Source organism: Ctenopharyngodon idella, chromosome 14 (genome assembly GCF_019924925.1).
Source record: "Ctenopharyngodon idella isolate HZGC_01 chromosome 14, HZGC01, whole genome shotgun sequence".
NCBI lineage: Eukaryota > Metazoa > Chordata > Actinopteri > Cypriniformes > Xenocyprididae > Ctenopharyngodon > Ctenopharyngodon idella.
The window spans coordinates 9941522-9965363 of record NC_067233.1 but is presented as its reverse complement, the minus strand read 5'-3'; the positions used below and the strand labels follow the sequence as shown (position 1 = coordinate 9965363).

At 36.9% G+C, this 23842-nt stretch overlaps 2 protein-coding genes across 5 annotated transcripts; one reads left to right on the top strand and one right to left on the bottom strand.

Moving 5' to 3' along the window:
• Positions 1-6082: 6082 nt before the first annotated feature.
• Positions 6083-18602, bottom strand: cab39l1 (calcium binding protein 39, like 1). Of its 3 annotated transcripts, none has more exons than XM_051918508.1 (9): positions 18566-18602; positions 11692-11860; positions 11431-11595; positions 11182-11300; positions 10435-10606; positions 9811-9870; positions 9623-9688; positions 9176-9319; positions 6083-8945 (listed from the first exon to the last, which is right to left on the bottom strand). In XM_051918508.1, exons 2-9 carry the CDS (start codon positions 11806-11808, stop codon positions 8754-8756), a joined length of 1035 nt encoding a protein of 344 aa, XP_051774468.1. In that variant the 5' UTR covers positions 11809-11860; positions 18566-18602; the 3' UTR covers positions 6083-8753. The 3 variants fall into 3 exon arrangements, with proteins under 3 accessions (XP_051774468.1, XP_051774466.1, XP_051774469.1); XM_051918506.1 differs by lacking the exon at positions 18566-18602 and adding an exon at positions 12996-13236; XM_051918509.1 differs by lacking the exon at positions 18566-18602 and adding an exon at positions 12996-13236 and having other exon boundaries at positions 10435-10603.
• Positions 15850-23148, top strand: phf6 (PHD finger protein 6). Of its 2 annotated transcripts, none has more exons than XM_051918505.1 (11): positions 15850-15974; positions 16366-16586; positions 18678-18838; positions 19043-19144; positions 19252-19385; positions 19467-19513; positions 19601-19764; positions 19913-20056; positions 21503-21636; positions 22226-22355; positions 22572-23148. In XM_051918505.1, exons 3-10 carry the CDS (start codon positions 18707-18709, stop codon positions 22353-22355), a joined length of 987 nt encoding a protein of 328 aa, XP_051774465.1. In that variant the 5' UTR covers positions 15850-15974; positions 16366-16586; positions 18678-18706; the 3' UTR covers positions 22572-23148. The 2 variants fall into 2 exon arrangements, with proteins under 2 accessions (XP_051774465.1, XP_051774464.1); XM_051918504.1 differs by lacking the exon at positions 15850-15974 and adding an exon at positions 21188-21292.
• The last annotated feature ends 694 nt before the right edge of the window (positions 23149-23842 follow it).

Sequence of the window (23842 nt, the reverse complement as noted above, 5' to 3'; positions counted from 1 at the left end):
CTCTAACAATTTTAAAATAATAATTTCAATATGCAGAGCAAACAACCAACACGTCGTCACATTTCCAGGTATCTGCTGCCATCTGGTGTTGGTAAAAGATATTTTGTTACGTACAGTCATTATCAAATCTGTGTAATCAAAATGCGAGGCAGAATAAAATTACGTCATAATTTTATTGAGAATTGAATAGAATTTACATACAATACTCACATATTCAAAAGAGAAAAATGCAGGTAGTGGAATCTAGCGGATTACAGATGGATACCGTGCAATTTTTATTGAAGATTTTCGCCACTATTAAAATTGCAAAGTCATCCACCCGAAAACAGCAAGACAAATATTTGCATGCAAGTGCTACTGAAAATATAAACAAATATACAACTACATTTTATACATACTTTTGTGATATAACATTATAAATTAAGTGCTATCATTTATCTATATAGAAATATGCATCTTATTTCTTTGCTATTATGATATATTGTCTTAGAATTGTGGCAGCACTTGCAGCTCAGTATACATTTAAAATAAAGAAAACACTTTTGCTTATTAACTAGGACTACATGTAATTGCATGGTTGTAAATATCATCTTGATTGTAGATGTGTTAGTCAGAAGTTTGTCCCTGGTGCAGCGAGTTTTGCATGGATTTGCACAGCATGTTGTAATAAGGCTGGATGCAATCCTGCAAAACTCACCCCACATAACTGGGCTTTTCCATAAGCAGCAGCATCTAGTGCAGCTCCAGAGTGACAGGCAGAAGGCGACCGGCAATACTAGAAGTGCAAACATTGCAGTAGATACACTGGCACTACCTGCACTGTGAGCACTTTGGAACTGCCTGGACAAACTCATATAGATCATAGAAAAATAATAACAATGGAAAAAGAAAATCAAATGTTGTGATTAATAGCATAGTAAGTGATTAACAGCATAGCAATGTCAAAGTAGAGCGGGAAACTGCAGGTGAACAGAACTAAGGACAAATTAAGTTTTTGCTTCCATGTGCTGAATGTACAGCTATTCCTGCCGAAAGGAGCATCTAGCGCAGTAGATACTAGACTACTTCACTAACTACACAAGATGCACCTTAGCAGGAGGGCCATATTAAAATAAAGTTTTTCCTTGAAGAACTCAACCATAATACTTTCTTTAAGGCTTCATTCATCTTCATAACACCTGAGAGAAAAAAAAAAAAAAAAAAAGGGGGAAAAAAATGGTTAAAGAATTAAAACACGTGATTGATCTAAGGAATTAATCAATTAAAATGCACACCAGCAAAATACAAAGGTTTACAACGCTTTACAAATGACTAAAAATGTTTCCATCTTTTTAACTAGTCACAATTTCTTTCGTTTCTACTTGATTTTATGGCACTGATTTTAACTCGTTTTCTTCACAAGTAATTAAAATCTAAATGGATAAGTTAAAACGTATTCCTGCAGCTTGTAACTTTTGATTAAGTTAATTTTGCCAGAAATTTTATTAGGTTCTTCAGTCTATTTTGAGTCTGTCTGAACGTATTTGGCGCGCTTTGCTCGTGTTTCATTGGGTCTCTCAAAATGGAGGATCTATCTTCAACTGAAGACAAGTAGAACTTGTTGAAAGCTCTTCACTTCTGCTATATTATTTATAATTGACTAACCCAAATACGTCTATTCCCAAAAAACTCAAAACTTAATTCACCTTTAAAATGTAGTTTCCTTCACGCTGTGTTGTCTAAATACTGAGTTTTAAAGCATGTTATACTCAAGACTAGCGCAATTCGCGACATTACGCGATATTTCGAATCACAGTCGTCCAGAGAAAAACACTGAAGATGAATATTCGCCTGTAAGGTCTAATCTGCAAACATTAACTAGGCCTCGAGAGGTCGATGCCCGATCTTTTGCTTGTGTGGCCCACGAGCTCTCCTTTCAAAGAGACAGACGTTTAATTGACGGCAAACCTTTCAATGATAGAACGTTTATTACGCTATAAATGTAAGCAAAGTTTCTGTTTATGTAAGAGTGTGTATGTGTGCTTTCAACAGGAAACGAACTCCTGGTATCTATAAGAATTTACAACAACAACAAAACTGGGTTAAGTGAGAAAACTTGTATAGGGTTAAACGACGGGCGCCTACGGCTACTTTTCAGAACCTGTTTGCGTTAAAAGGAGGATAAAGGCACTTAATCCAACAACTATAGTTTCTCACCTGAGTTTGGGTTTAGATAGATGACCCTTGCTATGGTGAAGCCTTGCGAAGCCACGTGAAATTCACCAGTACTTTCAAGTATGAGTTTGCGTGCATTAATAAAAACTATTTTAGATACTGAACTAAAAAGACACCGATAAAACCGGTTTTAAGCTTCAAACTCACGTGTTTGCCGTCTCTGAAATTATTAAACACTAAAGAAATTTAAAGCAGGGTCCAGATTTACGCAGCAAGGAAAGTGATATCTCGCCTGTACACAAACTGTTAGTAACACGGGTTAAATATTAATCAGCAAATCTTGTAAAGGCAGACGTAATGGCTTCATTTCCTTTCCAAAAAACAATTAGAACTAAGAAATCAAAAAGATTAAACATTATATTTCTTTAATACAGTAACAAAAAAAAAAATGCTAGTCTCGTTATTTTAAAAAACGAATTTGACTTACATGTGCTTAGTTAAGACATACAAACAACTCCAAAAATATCTAGAGTCCATTAATTGATCCATCTCCTACATTGTCTGTTAGCTCCCCAGCCAGCTGCTCCACACACACAAAGCCTATTCCACCGACAAACACTGTCACAATTTCAGTTTTCATAATCATTTCTCGCAACAGCTCAGACCCACGCGTGAACTATGGACACGAAGCCAATAAGTTGACGCTTTCGGACGTGTTTTAAGGCCTCCGCATAAGTTAAACTAGCGCGTAAACTCCGTTGTTTGGGATTATCAGGTTGGAGGTTTACGAAAGAGGCGCGAACGTCTCGTCATGTGATGATGGGCCTCACGAGCCTCCTCCTCCAACTCAACTCACTCAATCCCCCACAACTCACATCCGCTCTCCTATATCCCACTTACCACTTTCACATCATTGGTCCGAGTTCTAATTGGTCTTTTTTATTGTAGTTATAACAACGCAATTATAGAATTATAAAACAATTGCACTGTTGATTAGAATAAAAAGGGTTTATGATTTGTTAAAAAAAAATTCTTTTTGGCAAAGTTTCAAGTTAGGCTAAACCAGCAAACTGATATAAGCATGGTGGCAAACTAAAAACAACAGCCTATAGGACACATTGGTGGGGGAAAAACAGTTTTAACAAAAATATGTAGCATTGTTTTCCTAGAAATTCAAATTAAAAGTGGGTAACAAATTAAAAAAAAAAAAAAATCATGTTGAATTAGTATAAATTCATATACAAAACATTGTACATTAAATGGTCCACATACCTGATTTTGGTTGAAGTGAGGAATGAGGTCTCAGTACCTTACTGCGCAGATGTTTCATGTTCCACCCATATCGCCACTCAAGATGGACAACAAAATGTTATGTCATGCATGTAATTGTAGAGCATCCCCTTTTTCTTGTTGGGGGTGGGTGAAGGAAAGGCCACATAAAATCCCTGTTTTATCTCCAGAAATAATGAGAGTAGGCTACTGCTCATCAAAACCCTTGGTTATTCTGGAAATGCAATCCTCAAGACATTACATGTCATCAAAAAGTTCCCTAAATATAGTTATCGAATGTGAGACACTCTGTTTGGCCTTATGCAAATAAATCCTATGGTCAGTGAGAGACAGAAGGCTTCAGTGACCTTTGACCCCGGTTCATTCAGCCCCCACTACTGGGCTGTATGTGCACCATTGTATTAGGCTTCAAAGAGAATTTCCCTCAGCATTCCCACGAGTTCATCTTGTGTTTATTGTTAAATCTTCTTATTAAAAGTACATGCAAATCAATGTTGAGGCTCCTTATTAAAAGTACATGCAAACCAAATTTCAAACTTTTTTTTTTAAAGACTATTTAAGATCTATTTAAGAAGACCTGCAAGTTGCCAGTCTCTTCTTTAAATAGGAGGAAATCTCCAGCACGTCCTTTTGAACTTTAACCTACTTTATCTCTCCCCGACGCACAAAGAAAACGATCAGCGTGAAAAAAGGAGGGTGTATGCATTTACTTATGCTAGTTCCTGACGAACAAAATTAAACTAGAAACATCAACAAGTGTTTCAAGAAAATAATGTTACTTGTTTGTGAACTGTAAACAACATAGTTCTTTGTTATGAATGCTGAATGATATTAAATGTAATTATACTCTGACACAATTTTATACTTCTACATTTAGATATAAAGCAGTTTCAAATCCCAGACAATACTCAAAACTTTTCAGACATCTACCAAATTATCCTAAATCATTTTGAGCAGGTGTTAGACATATTTGAACAAATGAATAGTTTTGATAGTTTATTGTTGGCTTTAAACATCTACAAATATATATCCTAAAAATACATGACTTTTTACATAGACACATTAGAATCCTTGCAGGTATCTGTAATCACATTTAAAACAAAAACTGGTATATAATATGAACACTATACTTCAATATTAACAAATATAGCTCTCAGATTTGCAGTTTTCATTGGAGTTTCACAAGTAATATCATCCCATTAATCAAAGACCTGCAATAGGAGGAATAAATAAGTATCTGTATCAACAAAACTGCGAACTCATACTGAGGCTAACACAAATGGACAGAATGTACTTTTATGGACAGTTGCATGTAACGTGAAGATTTTAATCTCAACCAGCAGAGGGAGCTAAGTGTTCGTTCTCTTGTACAGTAAACAGGAAGTTGTGCTCACTGACTGGACAGAGATCGTTGTCAACGACGCTGATGTTGTAACCGGTTTGTGGGTGAGAAAAAAAAACCTAGTTTTGTACGTTTCATCAATGCCCGATAGCAGAAAAACGCTATAACGGGGTCGACGAGAGATTTTTGAACGACCAAGCATCCAGCCATATGCTATTGATAATAACTGATGAATGAAAAGAGTAATGAATGCCCTTTTATAGTATGCCTATGCTGTGTTCAAACAATATTGTTATGAGGACGATGGAAATCACTGGGCAAAACCCTGAACGTGAGTCTAGCTCCAAAGATGACCATCACTGGGTGGAAAAACTGTTCCCTCCTCGTTTTACTTTCCAAAACTTGCTTGAAAACCAGACCAACACAAATGAACAATGCAACTGCTCATCAAAATCACCATCATCAACCCACTCTACAGACATGGATGAACCCAAGAGGAGCCACAGAAGCCAGATCTACCTGACAGCTCTGAAAGAGGTTCAGCACACTGAGCGACTGCGAAAGAAGGAGGCCCTGGCGAAGAGAATTATTAGGCATGAGCAGCCTATCGATGAAAGAGCAAACTCTGAAAATCCTGACCAGGGTGAGATGTGCATTTGGAATGAGGGGGACATGAGCAAACTACGGACTGGTTTTACAGAAGTGGAGAGGGACAGATGGCGACTAAGGCAACAGCTCAGTTTTACAGAGGAGCAGCTTAAGGCAGAACATGAGCAAAGGATGAAGCTGCAAGGCCTAGTGGAGAAGCTGGAGGAACAGTTAAGCCTTTCCAAAAAAATGGCTACACGTCAGACCCTTGTGATAAATGATATGAAGTCAGACACCAAAAAAATGAACGCACAGTTACATAAGCTGACTATACAGGTCAGGGAAAAGGAAGAAGAGGCAGACAGGTGGAGGTCAACTCTGAGTAAAGCAAAAGAGGACATGCAGCAGGTCATACAGGAGCACTCCAACCTCATGTGGGAACTGGAAAGAGCACAAGCGCAATGGAAGTCTGAAAGAGACAGGCTGGAAAAAGCTGCTCGGATAGAAAAGGAGGCTGTGCTCCTGAGGCTTCAGAGGGAGGTGGAGCAGACCCGAGCTGACCTGCATGCCGAGAGAGAGAGTCACGCACGGAGCCGCACGGCCCTCGAGCTCTTACGCAGACACTTCAGCAGCCAATAATTAGTTGCAGCAATATAAATGAAGCCATTTAAATAAAAGAAAAAAATAAATGTTACCACACATAAGAAGTGCCATTGTTTCTTTTATTTTCAGTATGCCTTCACACTTACTCTTTTTTTTAAAATAAAACTTTATGTACATATATAATCCTCTCCCACAGTGGAAAATATGACAAAACTCAAATGTGTGAGAAATGAATGAAAAGCCTAGCAAACATTTATCAGTCAAACCGCAAATAATAAAAGGTGTATATAATAATTTACCATAGATTTAACATATTAATTTGAATCTCTTTGTCAGAGATCACTATCATTGCATGGAGAATCTCAAGGCTCAAAGCTTAAATGAGCTTAAGGACAAAAACCCTCCTTAAAAACCCTGTCTGTGGAATAATCACATTTGGCTAAACGCCCATTCTTGTACTTGTGGTATCAAGTGACATTTAATGAAATGGTGGAAATATTTGGTTATTGATAGCTGTAGATCTTTTGGGGAAACAAAAAGTGAATCAGTCTAGGTCACTGTTCAACATGAAGGCTTTGTGATTTCACACATGGTGCAGTTTATAAAAGCAAGAAAGGCAGCTCAGAAGGTTTTTCCCCTTCACCTCCTAAATACTTAAAATAAAGCACAAATCTACACTTTCAAAAAAACATTTGCTTCCGCTGACGAGCTGACTGAAACGATGTCAAAGCACAAGAACACATTGACATTTGGATTAATCCATTAAAAACCTTTTAGAGTGTGGCTCATTTACACAAGCACAGCAAGTGCTCTCCTCACACTCGTGACAGCCTATGTACCCATTAGCGAAATGCAAAAATTAAACTGTTTCCCTTGCAGGTCCATTTCAGCATTACAAGACCACAACTTTGTGTTGTAAGGTCTTATTTTAGCTTGCAAAATTCAAACTACCGCCCCACATCCATAATAATACCAGAAACACTTTACAATAAATTGTGATTTGTTTGTTAACTGTTTATGATACCTAATGCGCTTTTATTCATCTAGGTTAATGTTAATTATTAATAAATACACTATTGTTCATTATGTATAAACAAATGTTCATGTATGCAACTTGAAATGTAATTTAAAAATTAACATTAACCAAGACTAATAAATGCAAGTTCATGACACCGAATGCATTTACTAACGTTAATGTAATGAACCTGATACCACAAATTCTACTGAAGCAAAGCAGGGGAAAAAACAGCACTTAGGAATTTAAAATCTGAGGTATATGAGAAAGAAACTTGTGCAAATAGAGTACATAAAATATATTCAACTTAAAGGTATGAAGACTAATGGTGGAACCTTTCAGTAGAATCCTGTTCTGCATTTCATCTAAAACTTCCAAGAGATACTGAGAGGTGCAATCCATCCATAGGAGAACCAAATTCTATGTCTAGTCAGGCATCATAAGATATACCGTGTTACCACAGCTTTGGCTCATTCAAGTTTGACAGTGCAGGACACGAAAAACTGTGTTAAATGGTCTTTCCTATTGCATCCATGTTTTAAAGGCTTAATTGGCTTGTCTAAGCTGTCCATCAAAATTCGGCATGAGGAATAACAAGCCCCAGCTCTAGCATTTCACATCCTTTCAATGTTACAGTGTGTGTGTGTGTGTGTGTGTGTGTGTGTGTGTGTGTGTGTGTGTGTGTGTGTGTGTGTGTGTGTGTGTGGAAGTTATCATGTCTTGCACTGTAATTGTGTACCATGTATTTCACCATTGCTGAAGTCTATGAACCCTGAATTATTCATTGCATTTTTCATCTAAACTGAGAAAACGTCTATAAATGAGTATTGTTTTTTTTTTAAATGTCATAATTTTTTTTTTTTTAGTAGTAATTTAAAGGAAACTAGTTCTCCTAATGTGTTAACCCAAGCAAAAGCAGAATATTACTACAAATCCATTGTTATAGATAAATATAAAATGTAATAGAAGACCCAGAATGACCAAGCTATTTAAATAAGGCACCCAGTTAAAATGGAAATTGAGTGCAGCATCCAACATGACCACTAAACTCCACGGGCTACTTTTTCAAAGATAAAGGTTTCGCTTGACCACATGACATTTTCTGGCTTTTAAAATGCTTTAATGTCCCTTAACTAATATAAATCTGAGAATGTCCTGGTGAATTTGTGTTTGTGTATTTAAAGAAGGCCCCATAATGTCCTGTATTTATGACCTACCGTTTTACATTTTTAATGCATTTGTTAATATTTGGTTTTCTTGTGCTAAGAGGATGAACTGGCACTAATGGCCAACCTGGAGCAAAGCTACCAGATTTAGTGCAAATATGCAGAGCCATACCTTGTACCAATATACTTGTTCTAACGTAATTAAAAATGTTAAAAAGCCCTGAGCAGGCTTTAGAAATACTTCTCATTCAGATGAATTTGGATAAACGTTTTAATCTACGATTTACCGTCTGAAGGTAAATCAATTGTACTTCCTTTGTAAGGGCAGTGCTAAAAGTATATATATAGGTTTAAATGGAGAGCTTGGGTTTTATTTGATCCAAAACCCTGCTCGCCCCAAGTAAAGGGGCAGGCATGTGTTTGCACATTCTGACAGCATTTCTCCATCTGTTTCAGAAGTTGGATGTAAATATATTTAGTCCAAGTGATGCCTTTCTTTCTTTGACTTTAGTTGTCCCTCCCATCCAATTCTCACCCACATAATCAAACCACATCACTAGGCGAGCTCCCTGGTTCTACACTCAACGTTTTTCCATTAGGACTCCTCTGCAGGTGCAGGCCGTTTGATATCCCGGATCTGCTTAATGAGATAATTCTTCTCATCGCAGAACTGCTCGTCTTCAGAACGGTCCGTTTGAAAGTGGCTCAGGAAGTCCACCAACTTGGACTGATTCTTGATGAGGATGTCCAGGACAGGCTGTGTCTTATTGGGGTTGGCCACAAACACCTGAGAGGACACAAGAAACCCGTAAAAGTCACTGAATCTGCCTTCATACGGTCTGAACTACAGCACAACCTAGTAACTGACCCAGACCTGTTTACATTTAAAAAGGGAGGGCAGAACGGTCAGCTGTCGAGTGTGGAAAGTAATTGGAGTAGACAGAAAAAAAAAAAAAAAAGCAGTGCCAAATTCAAATATATTAATTTACTTGAAATGCTGTGTATTTAAACACATACCTTAAAGACATGGAAGGCTTCAAATTGGATGTTGCGGCTGTTGTCTCTCAACATGTTCATCATCAGCTTTAGGTTCTCAGCTCGACTGATGTATTTGGTCATGACTGTGAAGTTGTGTCTGTCCAGCAGTAGCTCTCCCAAAAGCTGGATATCATTTGATAGTCAGTAATAACACACTTAAGCGCAACAACAAATGTATGTGGTAAATCAAGCAAAACCACTCAAAATATTGCTGCTTTTATTAAACCTTCCTACGTGAAGACAAACTATGTGGCTATCCTATTAAAATATGTGGCTATTGAAGTTACAATGAAACTTCAATGTAAACCAAGGGTTTCAACTAACTTTCTTTTATCCTAGCAGCTCAATTCTGCCTCAAGGGTTTGAATACCATTACAGCCTTGAATTATTGAAAGCAACTCTGTGAAAATAGTTGTTTACTCTCACCTTCAGAGACTGGCGCTTGGTGACATAGTTCTCAGAATGCAGCAGCTTTTCATACTCTGTGAACACCTAAAAACAAATGATTTATCATTATATTTTGTCCATGAAGTAGAGCAGCCAAAAATCACTACTATAAAAAAAAGCACTGGCACATTTAAAAAAAAAAATATTGGGAAACAAGAATAACTCACTCTGTCATAATTTGTCTCCAAGAAATCTGCACACATGATCTTGTGTCTTGTCAGGAGATCCTAAAAACAAAGTCTTAAGGTAAATGCACGTTTGTCATTTAAGGCCGTTTACGTTGCAGCACTTCCAGGTTCTACGTCAGAACGCTAACTCAGTATTGGCCGACCCTGTTCACGTGAGCTGACGCAGGAGCCGGCCAATAATGAGTTGCCGTTCTGACGTAGTACATGGAAGCGCTGAATGTAAACAGCGTAGGTGAATGATACAGAAGAGAAGATATTGTTGAATAAAGTCATATTTTTGTTTTGTTTTTGCGCACAAAGTATTCTCGTCGCTTCATGAAATTAAGTTTGAACCACTGCAGTTACATGGACTATTTTAACAATGTCTTTAGCACCTTTCTGGACCTTGAAAATGGTGGTAAAAATGCTGTCTATGGAGGGACAGAAAGCTCTCAGATTTCATCAAAAAGATCTTCATTTGTTTTCCGAAGATGAGCGAAAGTGAGGGTAATTAATGACAGAGTTTTCTTTTTTGGGTGAACTAACCCTTTAAGACAAAAGTCAAGGACAAAGTTTACAAATTAAAAACCTACAAAATGGAGATTCTTTGTGTAAATGTCATACCTTAAAAGAGGCAAAAGCATCAGAGGCAATGTCAAAGGTAGATAGCTCCACATAGCGAAAGAAGCAGAAGAAATCCTCAGAGAACAGGACGATTCGGGCCAGAGGTTCATGACGCAGACATTCCCTCAGCATCATGCCACAGTTAAGGGCCACTTCTGGGGTTTCATAGCTGCTTTCAAAAGGTATATATATTTTTAAAAATGTTATTTCTCTTAACATGTAAGACCCACACTTGTTTGTATGCATTTCTATACAGTAGTGGCCAAAGGTGATGTCTGGTCCTTTGTTTTTACATAGTAAAATAAAACCTGTAGCTTTAGTTTGCCTTTTTTGCCCAATAATTTTGTCAAATAAATACCTTCTTTCATCAAGTTTAAAATAATTTTAAAAAAAAAAATATAGAATATTTTCCTATTTTGATGGTTTAATCGAAATTGTAGAGTCATTAAAAACAAACATCCCTTTTTGCCACTACTGTATGAAACATTACCTAAAATAAACCATAAAAAAAAAGATTCAATCAATCAACCATAATATGACACTAAAGTGTCAATAACTAGATATGTTCATGCTGTAAAAGCTAAACACCATTGGCAGCTCAGCCACGTGGACAGGAAAAGGGAAAATTATGGTCCTAAAATAACCATACAACCACAGACTCCCATAACATCAATTGGAAAAGCCAGGCTAATCAATGGCTTCTGAAAGTGTTGATCCATGGCTATGCCCTGGGGTCTGGAAACTCACCCTTTCAGCAGCATAAAGAGTATCTGTGAGTGGGAAGAGATGTACTCCACAGTTGGGGTGCGAGCGCCAATCTGCCGACGTACTATGTTGCTAAACAGATGCACCACATCCTTCTTTCCCTTTGGTGCACAACGTGTTATAAATCAAAGAAAGCAAACAGCAAATGTGTGGTTAGTGCACAGAGTAATATATCTTCCATCTGGACGGAAGTAGTTGTAATCCAAACATTTCAAACGGAATGATATGCACCTCAAAATCAATCCTCTGTAGATTTGCTATTAGAGAAATGAGGAGGTTGGTGTTATAGAGCTCTTGAGCCAGTTGGGCCACTGCCTCAGTCTGAGGCTCCTTGTCTCCAGTGCCAGACAGCACCTCTTTCAACGATGCAAGATTTTTTGATACTTCCTCTGCAACCTACAAGAAAAACAGTGAGTTTTTCTGACTCAGTCACAGTCTACAGTTTGCTGAAACATTTGCATTGAGATGTTGACATAAAAATAAAGGATTGACCTTTTCACACTTCTTGCTTTCAGATGATTCTAGCTTCTCCAAGTATGCCACATTCTCCTTCAGACTCTTCACAATCTCTGCAGGGCTCTTCTGAGACTTCCCAAAGGGGAATGGCATGGTTTTAGCTGGGATGCGTGTTGGACTTCAAAGGACAATGGAAATGTTTCACCTAATGAAGAAAAAAAAAAAAAAAAAAAAAAAAAAGTGTACAAAATTAACAACCAGTAAGGAATAAACTCAAAATTAGTCATTATAATGGACAAAAGGACAAACTTGAAAAGACAAGCATTTTCAAAGCAGCCAAAATATTTAATTATATTAAAATTCATAACATTTATACACTCCAGGAGTTGAAAAATAACAATAAAAACACATTAAGAGGAAAGTCTCTATCAAGAGTGCTCTGACATAGCATGTATTGAGGACTGAGGAAATCTAATAATATTTGCCAGCCCTATTCCTTAAGACTATATGTATTAGTTTGTTTCTTCTTATTGCGCAAGCAATAAACCAAACATTTTATGAAACACCTCATAAACTTGCTTAACCCTGACAAGTACAAGTAGAGATAGTTCACCACATGTTAAATGACACAACATATGAAAAGGTACTAAACGAGTCATTTCTATGAGCAACTAAGCAATTTGTTCAACTTGAATACCAGCTAATATCCCGATGAGCTAAGCTAACCGCCACCCAGCACATATCGATCAACACTTCTCAGGAACTCAATATTACTCATCACAGTTACTTTACTGGGTAGTGTCACCCTATACAGTCTTACTAGGAACTGATAAAAACAAACTGTACACGGAAAGAAATAAAATCCACTTTTTTAATCTCTCAGCTGGCTGGACATGTAGCTATGTAGCTCGCTGGCTAACAGACTTCTGTCAAGCATGGCCAAATGAGCTCTCGAAGCATAACTCAAACCAGGAAACTAACCATTTAGATAACTTATTTGGTAACTTTTTCCATCAATGTAATCTGTCAGATTGGATTTTAGTCATATGGCTCACCCTAAGCCCGTGTACATTTTTTGTTAGACGCAGTTAGAGCTGAACCTTTCAACTTTTCAATGATATTTTTGACAGTTGAGCAAGTTGCGAACATTATAAACTGATCCTTTATTCGGACAGAAAAAGATAATCGAGGGACTATTTAAAAACAACAAATCAACATAAATACTAGTCAAAACTTGTACTTTAAGTGCGATGCAGAGAGGGGGGAAAAAATGACAGACAACACGTCAGGCTAAGTGGATGTGTGTTAGCTGGAGGTGGAAGGAAGGCAGAGACACTCACCGCGTTCACCACTCAAAACGTCCACTTTAAAATCCAAACAACGCGATGAGAACAAACGTTAGATCGATCTGTGAGCAGCTAAATATAGAGCTATGAATCCAGTTCAAACTATGATGAACTTAATATTTATCTCCCCAAAAGGAGATAATTCTGGGGTTAGTAACTGCGATTAATTTAGGAGTGGTTTCTTGCTCGTACACTTCAAGCGTCTACCGCTTTACTTTATCAGGGAAGTTGAAGAGAGTTTTCGAACGCCCCTTTTTAATTGACACTAACTCTGACCAATCAGAACACGAGACGGAGGCGCACACCCTGAACAGAAATCGAACTAAAAGAAAATGGCAAAAAAAAAAAAAAAAACACTGAAAGATGGACCACAGGGCTGCGTTTCCAGAAAGCATCGTAAGCCTAAGTATATCGTAAAACTATTGGTCTCTACGATCAACTTGGCTTACGATGCTTTTGTGAAACGCAGCCCAGGTTGTGATGGGAGAAACGAAACTTCGAATCAATTGAACCAATTGCTTCGCATGATTCACTGTTTCGAAACACCACACGCTGGTGACCCCTGCTGGTCAGAACAGTGTAAATGCAGCTAAAACTCATTATTGAAGGTGTAATCAATTAAATTCGAATAAAAATAATCTAATACCATTACATATAAAGTGTCTTTATTATATGCGTTATTTCGTTGATTTGTAGGGCTTGTTTTGTTCGTTTTATGGAGAACTTGGTTAATCAGGCCAGTAATAGATTTTTAAACACAAACCTTCCTGTTTATTATACAAATGTGTCATTAAATGTGTACAAATTTATAAAATTGATCCGAGATCAGGTAAAATTTATATATAGACACTACTGGTTCATGGGCTCATGAGACTGAAATCACTTTTACTGAAATCACGTGACTTTGGTAGTTTGATAGGCGCTCTGAATCACTGGTTCAAAACAAATGATTCGCAAAGGTTTCGAAGCTTCATGAGAAAGCGCCCATCTCTAGGACCAGGCCAGTGCTCAGAGGCCTCCGAAGCCTAATACGAACAGAGACTGCCTGAAGTAAGCTGAACACCGGTGCCTTGTTGCATACAGCTTAAGCTGACCACTAGGGCCCCTGACTACTATTTTTAATTAATTAATATTAGCATCCCAAAATACATGCTTCGTATGATTTTTAGGCAAGTCACTCTTGTTTTTTTCCACTCGTATCCATTCTCTTTGGACTGACGGATCACACACACTCATTTTTATGTTATGTCTGTTATATTCTGATTATTGCTATATAGGTTAGTTTGTTCCATAATTTAGATTTACTTTTATGATTAGCACAGTCTGAAAATATATGGAAGTTTGTTTCCACCACAAAATAAAAAAAATAAAAAGGTCATTGTGAGGTAATTGTCAAAATTGTGAATCCCACAATTCTGACTTTTTTTCTCGCAATTTGCAAATTTATCTATCACAATTCTGAGGGGAAAAAGTCAGAAATAGGCTTGTTCGAGATGCATCGGCGCTGCGCAGACCGATCGGCGTATGGCATCAAAGTACCCCGAGAGCGATTAGAGAGCAGATGACTCTTTATGCTTTTGAATCGCTCTCACGATCTGTCTGCGCAGCGCCGATGCATCTCGAACAAGCCTGTTGTCAGGTATAAATTCACAATTGTGAGAAAAAAAGTTGCAATTACTTATTATTATTATTATTATTTTGGCTGAAACAAGCTTCCATGAAAGTGCTTTATAAAGCAAACATTAGTAGTAGGAGTAGTAGTAGTGGTATAGTATTAACTGTCCGTTGCATGACAAAGCTAGTCATGTGATCAACATGGCGGCACCCATTAGGGAGCAACCCGCTCCATAGATGCATCCGAAATCGCGTACTGTCTGACTAGGTACTACATTTGAATTTAAATTTACTTCACGACCATTGAAAAAGTACATTCTATATAGTACGAATGTGTGTAGTATGAATGAAATCCAGACATATTACATCTGCCATGTTGTTACTGTCACATGACCTACCAGCGTTACGTCCCTTCAACTCCATAGAGTACCTCAGGGATGACGTGTTTTTGTAGGCAAAACCCAGAAGCAAGTTAGCATTTTAGGACTTCGGTTCCATCGCCCCGAAGTCAATGTGCTTTTGAATGGGTTTTTGCTAAATCGCCTGAAATAAGGTCTGTGGTTAACAAAGCCTCTAAATATTTTCACGTTTTGATCTATGACATAAAACACACCAGTTATAACCCGCTTGTGATTTTTTAAACCTTTATTGTGTCTTAAAAACGGCGGTTGCTAACAAACTGCTAAAAGGGACTACTTCCTTTGGCGGGGACTTTAGACATCATCATGACAAACAGGACATTTTGACGGCATTTCTCATGAAAAAGTGTATTATACACAGCGTAGATTTATACACAGTATTTATACACAGCGCAGATCATAATCAGCGAGCATGTTTTTAAATAAAGTTGTTTTCCAAATAAAGTTTGAGGAAGCTTGGTGTTGGTGACGTTGATCCGCGACCATGGTGTGCTGCAGTCCGTTTATAGCCTACTGTTAGCATTTTATATCTGACGACTTTATTTAGGCTTCAAAATGTATAAATGTTGTGTTAACTTGTAAAGATTATCTTGATAGACAAAATGTGTAAGTGTCATAACCCTTTGTTAAACACAGAGCTTATTTTTTGCGAATTTCCAAAAGTCTATGGGAAAAATGCATAGGTTTTGGATCGAGGGAACCCGTGCGCCGCTAACTTCCTGGTTGGCCTACAAAAACACGTCATCCCTGAGGTACTCTATTCACAAATCCTCTCCCGTGGCCTCATGGGATAGTAAAGTGTCCATCGAATGCGCACTTCAGAATCTCGCCGGTATCATCAGGGTACTTTTCGCCTACTCTTTTTCGAATAATATGAATTCGGACATACTACTCTGTTCGCATACTATATAGTAGAGAAGTATTCAATTTCGGACGCAGCGTAAGTCTTCTAGAAAAAGCTGCTTTATTTTTATATGTTCATTTCATGTGGGATATGTGACTGAAAGAGCACATTTCTTTTTACTAGAATTGTAGTATGATTTACATTTATACATTTGGCCAAACATTTGGTAAATATTTAATTATATATATGTATGCTTGTATGTTTTCTTCCTTAACATACTATTCACAAAATTGCAAAAAGTTAGCTTTGTTAGGCCTACAAAGCAATAATCATTTTAAATTTTAAATTAATCTCATAACAAACTACATATAATGCTTAATATTTATGTGTAAATATTTACATTTTATAAAATGCTTATTCATACACGATACACCATCGGCAATTTGTCAGTCCATTTTGCAACTCATCTGTATATTTGCTCCTCTAGGCCTATTCCTCAAGCTATCTTGACGGTGACCACAGTACGTAAGGGGCGTGCGCGTATGCTTCAATGTCGGACAAACATGCTTTTTGCAGTGCGCGACGTCACTTGAACGCCTCGCAATGGTGAGAGGCAGAACTCACAGGCACTCAAAGCTCAGCGAGAGGAAGAGCGAGAACACGCGCTCACAGCCACTCTAAATCTATCCCCCATTCAACACAGCAGCGGTAAGAGCTTACAATATGTCACACAGACACTGAAATTTACAGTTTAGAGTTAGGAAAACAATGGGGCGAGTGGAACAATTGTCGGGAATAGCTTCGTCTTTTTGCTGCGATATGTAAATACCTTTCGTATGGCGGGTCTCCACATGTGAAGCGGGCAAAATAATCCCGCAGCGAACAATGTATTATAAAAAAACCAAATGATGGTTTACAGTCACTCCAGAAGTTCAGATAAAAATATTTGCGCACAGTATTTCCTTATCAGTATTGTTGTAGCCACCATATGATGTGGCCCTTTATGGGCTACACTTACATAGATATACACATCTTTATATCATTTGAGGGGGACACCAGATTTGACACAGTCTTACAGTAGTTTATATTCATTGGAAAGTGAAAGAGTTTTTCGTTAAGAGCGAAACAAGAGCTTTGTCGCGGGCCTGTATATCCTCCTCCTCCCTTATTCATGAAAACGGTGTGAGGGATGCTGTGTTTTACCTTGTGTGTTTTAGAGGGGTTCATTGAGACTTATGGGCAGGTTGTATCAGCTGTTCAGTGGATACAGAGTGTCGCGCGGTGTTGCGTTGCTGTTTGTGTTGCAGCGCGAGAGCAGCTTCTCGGCTATCATGGCAGCGGAGCTCCTCTGTCTGCGAAGGCGGGTAAAGCCATCGCGACTCTAAACAACACGCGATCCATCTCAACACACAATACGAATGATGGATAGATAATCGTACCAGCGGAATCTCGATATTTTTCTAGTTTTAAATGAAACTGATGAGCTAGCCGTCTCGCGCAGGATGTGTTTTGTGAACTCGGTCAGAGCTGCCTATTGGCATTGCAGTGTTTCGAATACGCCACCAATGTACTTTTCCTACATTATTGTAATGCCAATAAAATTGTGTAGTCACCACAAGGTCGTATTAACATAGGTTTGTGTGTCGTATGTTCGCTCAGTTTGTGTGTTTGTCCGTCATTACAGTGATATACAATCTTAGAAAGAGAATTTTTTTTTTCCCCCACCAGGGATAAACTTGTTGAAATATGTACTTAAATCATATAGTTTCTTTACTACATCATACTTATAGTAAAATATCAGTTAATCGAGTTTAAAGTAGTTTAAATAAGGGGTTTTCAAACTTTTTGGACCCCCAAATATAATACATTGCGAGGGGACCCCCTCCTAAAATATGAAGGCATTTATTTTGTCTTCATGTATAAACACCTATTTATGTAACAGCTTAGAATTATATAGACATAATGTTGTTTTAAATTTCCAATAATATGAAAATGTATTAATGTTAGCTTTAATATTCACTTCTAATACTAGGCTATATGCAGAATTGCTTTTTATTTTGTTCTGTTTAGTAGTGATTATTAGTAGTAATTTCTGGCCAATCTTTAGAAGGCCGAATGAAACCATTATATACATTTTGCTAAATGTGTTAAATTGTTTTAAACATCTAATTAGTATTTTAAGTAAACTTTGACAGCACTAAAATATGTTTTGTGTGTAAATATTTCCTGGTGCACTGGACCTCAGTTGAATTTTTTTCATTTGTACTTTGTTTAAATTTCCAATTTGATTGAAGTTCTAAATTGAAAAGATTTTGAAAAAGTGTGATTCTATCTTAGTTCTTCTAGAAGTGTTTTTTTTTTCTATGTAGATGTACCATTTAAATGATTATTCCTGAGAAATATCAGCAACATATCCATCAAACCATTTTCATACTAGACTCTTTTGCAATGAAGACATTTTAAAGTTTAAGTCATGCTGGTCATGTATTTCCTTTTTGGGAAATTTTAAACCAAAACAAATTAGTTTAATAACTCTGTGTAAAGGAATTGCGTAAGCAAACTAAACACAACCATCTGTCTAATCTATATTTTTCTCTCATATAGAGTGATTCAATAACAGATGTAGGATTTTCAGAAATCTCCCAAAAAAACATGCATTTTAGCCATCTGTTGCTCAATATACTCACACAAAGCTTAGAAAGTTATTTCTTCACAGATCTGAACCACAAAAATGATCTTCGTCCTTCCTCCGGGTAAACTGCAGTTCAACTGCAATGTTGTTTTTTGTCTTTAAAACAGAGGAGAGGTGGAGCGTTTGACAACTGGTCATGTCAGGACAGAGAAAAGGAGCTTCAGCACGACTTCGAAAATGTGCCTTCTGTAGAACCAACCGAGACAAGGAGTGTGGACAGTTACTGGTGTCAGAGAACCACAGGGTGGCAGCCCATCACAAATGCATGGTATGTTAGCTGTATACTTTCTTGTATATATTTGTTAAAAAGGATGGAAATGGCTCTTATTCATACATACATTTATCTATTTATTTATTTGCCCAGTTTCACAAAAAAGCATCACATGATGTATTGTGACAATAAAAGTGTAAATATAACAGATATTTTGACACATTGCATATCTAACATTTGACTTGTGATTGTTTTACTCAGCTTTTCTCATCGGCGTTGGTCACATCTCACTCAGACAGTGAAAACATTGGAGGCTTTTCTATTGAAGATGTGAAGAAGGAGATAAAAAGAGGAAATAAACTAGTAAGCATGCAGACCAACAGCTCTCATAAAATTCAGTTGTTACTTTAGGCTGAAAATAGAGAAGAAACATATAGCTTTTCTATCTCACCTGCTCATTTCCTGTTCAGATGTGCACTTCCTGTCACCGGCCTGGGGCAACCATTGGCTGTGATGTAAAGACATGTAGGCGGACGTACCACTATTATTGTGCTCTATGGGACAAGGCCCAGACAAAAGAGAATCCCTCTCAAGGCATCTACCTGTAAGCATAAAGCTGATGAAGCAAAACTGCATCTGTTTTATAACTATGTGACTAATTATTTTTTTTATTTTTGAAAATTAGTGTTTACTGTCGCAAACACAGAGATGCCTCTCAAGATGGCAGTGACGGTAACTAGCGGCCTCTACTTCATTTAATGTTGGACACTAACCTGCTTGTGAACCATTGTGTTTATTAGCCATTTGCTCTTATTTCAGATGAACAGGGAGTTGCAGCCAATGACTCGGATTCATCTCCACCGCGGAGCAGGGGAAGGGGGCGTTTCGAGAAAAGCAGAATCAGAGGTGTGTCGCGCGGACAGTCAGATGACACTCGATCCACCTCGTCGCAAGGCAATGATGATACAGAGAGCTCTTCACATGTAGGCCATTTTATCTACTTTTTTTCCCTCTCGATATAACCCATATTTAATCCATACAGGATTACAGGTGACTTGATACAAGCTTCAGAATATCAATGGTTGGCATATGCTATAATGCTAATTTGTCATGTGCTTGTGTGTGCCACAGCGGGACCGGTCCCCTCTGAGAGGCAGCCCCAGTGATTCAGGCCTTCGCTGTGGCTTCTGTCATGCCGGTGAAGAGGAGAATGAGACACGAGGTGTGCTCCACTCAGACAATGCCAAGAAGGTTGCTGCCCACTACAAATGCATGGTGAGGCTTCTTCAATCCTGTAAAACAATGGGTCATATTTAAAGTGCCCCTATTATGCTTTTTTTTGAATGTTACATTTCATGCACATAGCACATTAACAAAACATTTTAATAACACTAATAGCAAATTATTATTATTATTATTATTATTATTATTAATAATAATAACATTATTACTAAAATTATATAGGCCTAATAACAGTCTTTAGGTCCGAACACAGCACAAATCAGTCATCGATGAAAATCAAAAGCAGCTTCAAACACTTATTGACAAAAAAAAAAAACTTGTTTAACAAGAAATATTGATTCTTCTCATTTTTTTTTTCACTATCATTAATGTATGGTCCACAAGAGAAATATTTAGTCAATAAATTAAGATAATCGATATACTGTTATCAGCATATGTTGAGTTAGATTCAGCTCTCTTTGTGTCTGAGAGAGTTAATGCGCCATGCAGCGTCAGATGCCAAAAGCTCTGTTTTGTTTTCACTTCCAGGGAATAATTGACTGGTTAGAGACTCCTTTACCTGCATAAATCTTGTGCAATGTTTGGAAATTGCATGTGTGATATCCACGAGTTCACCTTTTTGGGTGAAATATTTCTTTGTTACGTGACATTGTTCTTCAATACCAACTCCATCTTTGCTCGCAAAATGATAGAAAAAGATTCTCATTTTTCCCGCAATCATAAAACAAAAGTAAGTAAATAATTAAATAAATGAGTAAATAAACAAGTAAATAAGAATTCATGATCAAATATGTAAACTGTTGCACTCTGATCAAACAAACTGTTTTCAGACTCTTTGAGAAATTAGGTGATGTGCAATGTATATTATAAGAAAATAAGTGTTTTTTTTTTTTTTACCTTTGATAGATGTAAACCTATTGTAGGAGACCTCCAAAACAAAATTAGGAACCTTTTAAATAGCATAATAGTGGCACATACATTTTTTGATAATTTTTATTTGTAAACAAATCTCAAATATTCAAGATATTTAGTACTGAAAAAGTATATATATTTTTTACTCCATGTTATTTTTATATATATTTTTTTTTTCTAGGTTTGAAAAAGTTTGATTCCTGTTCCGTTAAAACAACTTTTTTTTTTTTTTTTTTTCTGTTTTTGTCACAGCTTTTTTCTTCGGGTACCGTCCAGCTAACTACCACCTCACGTGCCGAATTTGGGAACTTTGACATTAAAACGGTTATCCAGGAAATCAAAAGAGGAAAAAGAATGGTGAAATTTTCAAAATTTAATTCAATATAGAATTGCTAAACTATATTGCTGACATATAAGAAAGTGAACTAAATATATAGGTTTACACCATGGTCAGTAGAAAATATATTTTAAATATATTTTAATTTTTTTATTTTTTTATTTTTTTTGTATTATTTGGTTATTATATTAATTCATAGTCACTTAATGTATTTTTTTTTCCCATTTCAGAAATGCACACTTTGTGCCCAGCTTGGAGCCACCATTGGATGTGAGATAAAAGCCTGTGTGAAAACCTACCATTATCACTGTGGCCTGCAAGATAAGGCCAAATACATAGAAAATATGGCTAGAGGCATTTACAAGTATGTTTTAACTATTAACTGCTTGTTTTCATTGTTATACAAATATGAATAGTCTGGCAAGATCATTTTGGCCAGAATAAGATTTGATTTTTGTTCTTACATTCTGTATACACACTGAAACCATCAGGACAGCAAACTAGGGCTGGGCAATATGGACAAAAAAAAATCTTAATTCTGTAAAATACTAGTCTACATTTAATTACCCCATTACAGTAGTCACTTTACAGATACTGCTATCATAAAAATACACTTACTTTTAGGTTTAAAATTCTACATATGGCACATATTTAATGTCCAACAACAAATATTTTAGCAAAATGTATATTTTAGTCAGAATTATTGTGCTCTGTTTGGTGCGTAAGCACATGGCAACGCTCTTTCACTGAAGTCTGTGAAGTTTAGCAGAGACTTGCTTGCAAAACGCTCGTCCAGTCCTGTCAGCAAAATGGAAATATTTGCTTGACTTTCTATCATTGTAAAATATATCGAAATATCATATAAACTCGATATACCACCCAGCCCTACAGTGATCACATGTGCTACTGTATTGCAGTATAAAACATGAACTTTTTTATGTTGTTTTCACCAGGCTTTATTGTAAGAATCACAGTGGAAATGAGGAAAGGGATGAGGAAGATGAAGAGAGGGAGAGTCGCAGTAGAGAGAAAGCTGCTATTGACAACAGAGCAGATCCTCCATCGCAGGTCAATGGAAACTAGGTGAGATTCTGCATGTGTTGTGTCCTTGGAAGGGAATCTCATGTTAATACTAATCATTGTACAAGATGCAGTGATTCTTTTGGATGTTCTTGTTACAGTGTGATTTTGTTCAGTCTGTCATGACAGAATTTGTGTTTGATAATGACTTAGGATCAAGAAATGTAGTATTTTGATATCATAGACAATGTGATTGATTGAAGTACTGTCTTTTTTCAGATGGTGATGAATGAAGATGGAAGACATGATATGATGGGAATAAAAGAAATATTTTTGTATAATGCTCAATTAGAAACTAGGGGCCAGCTCACAATATCTGACAATTTCAGTTTTCCTCTCTTTGACAGTATTTCATGGACATTGAGAATGTAAGTTCAATATCAAATGATATCGATATGTTACTGCAGTGTAAATCATAACTTAGCTGGATAGGTTTTATTTAAACATATGGTATGTTAATACTTAAAACCATATGATTGGACGGCTGGAACAGTGTCATCTGTTTGTGCTTGCACCTCCAGTTTCCTCTTTGGCAAACTGCTCTTTGACTGGACCCACTCTGAAAAAGACTGCCCCTGCCGACTGTTTATAGTGCATCTCCTCCAAACCATGACGTTTAATAAGCCTTTCAAAGTAACTCTCCTTCATGAAACTGTCTTTACCTCTTTTTTCTCTCTTGCAACATGTATTATATTTTATTACTGTATTATACTCATGAGTAATATTGGATATCTGTGGTTTTCTTTATAGTACAGGTCAGGATTAAAGAACATTGGCTAGCATGCACTTTTCTCTACTCTGTCTCACATGGTGGTCTTTGTTTTTCTGTATATGCACATGTTCCACATGTATCTTTAATTAAGCTTTGTATGCTTTGTGTTTTCAGTTGTCCATTTGATGGCAACAATTCAAAATAAGAGTCCTTCTGAAAGGCAGACGCTTTCGAGCATACTTAAAGATATTGTTTGGAGGGAAAAAGTTAAAATGTGAAAATTATGGCCCGGTTTCACAGACAGGGCTTAGATTAAGCCAGGATTAGGCCTTAGTTCAATTAGGACATTTAAGTAGCTTCTATAAATGTACCCTAGAAAAAAACATTACTGGTGTGCATCTTGAGACAAAACAATGGCACTGACTTATTTTAGGATGTGTCAGTACATGTTTCTTTCAGTTAAAACAGCTCTGAACACATGTTGATCTTTTTGAACCGGTCACAATATATGGGATAATTTGTCACAATAGGACCTGGCATTAAAGGCACAATATGTAAGACTTTTGGATTAAAATATCCAAAAACAATGTTATATATTTTGTTGACTTGTGTACTTGCATAATACCAAATGTTTCCAAGAATGTTTAAATCCAGAGAAATAAGCAATTTTAACCAGGACACAGACCTTGTCCATGCGTCGCCTATCAATGACATCATACCCTCATTACCCTCGGTTTCTGGTTTTATTTTGTAGAAACCATGGAAACACCAAAGATGC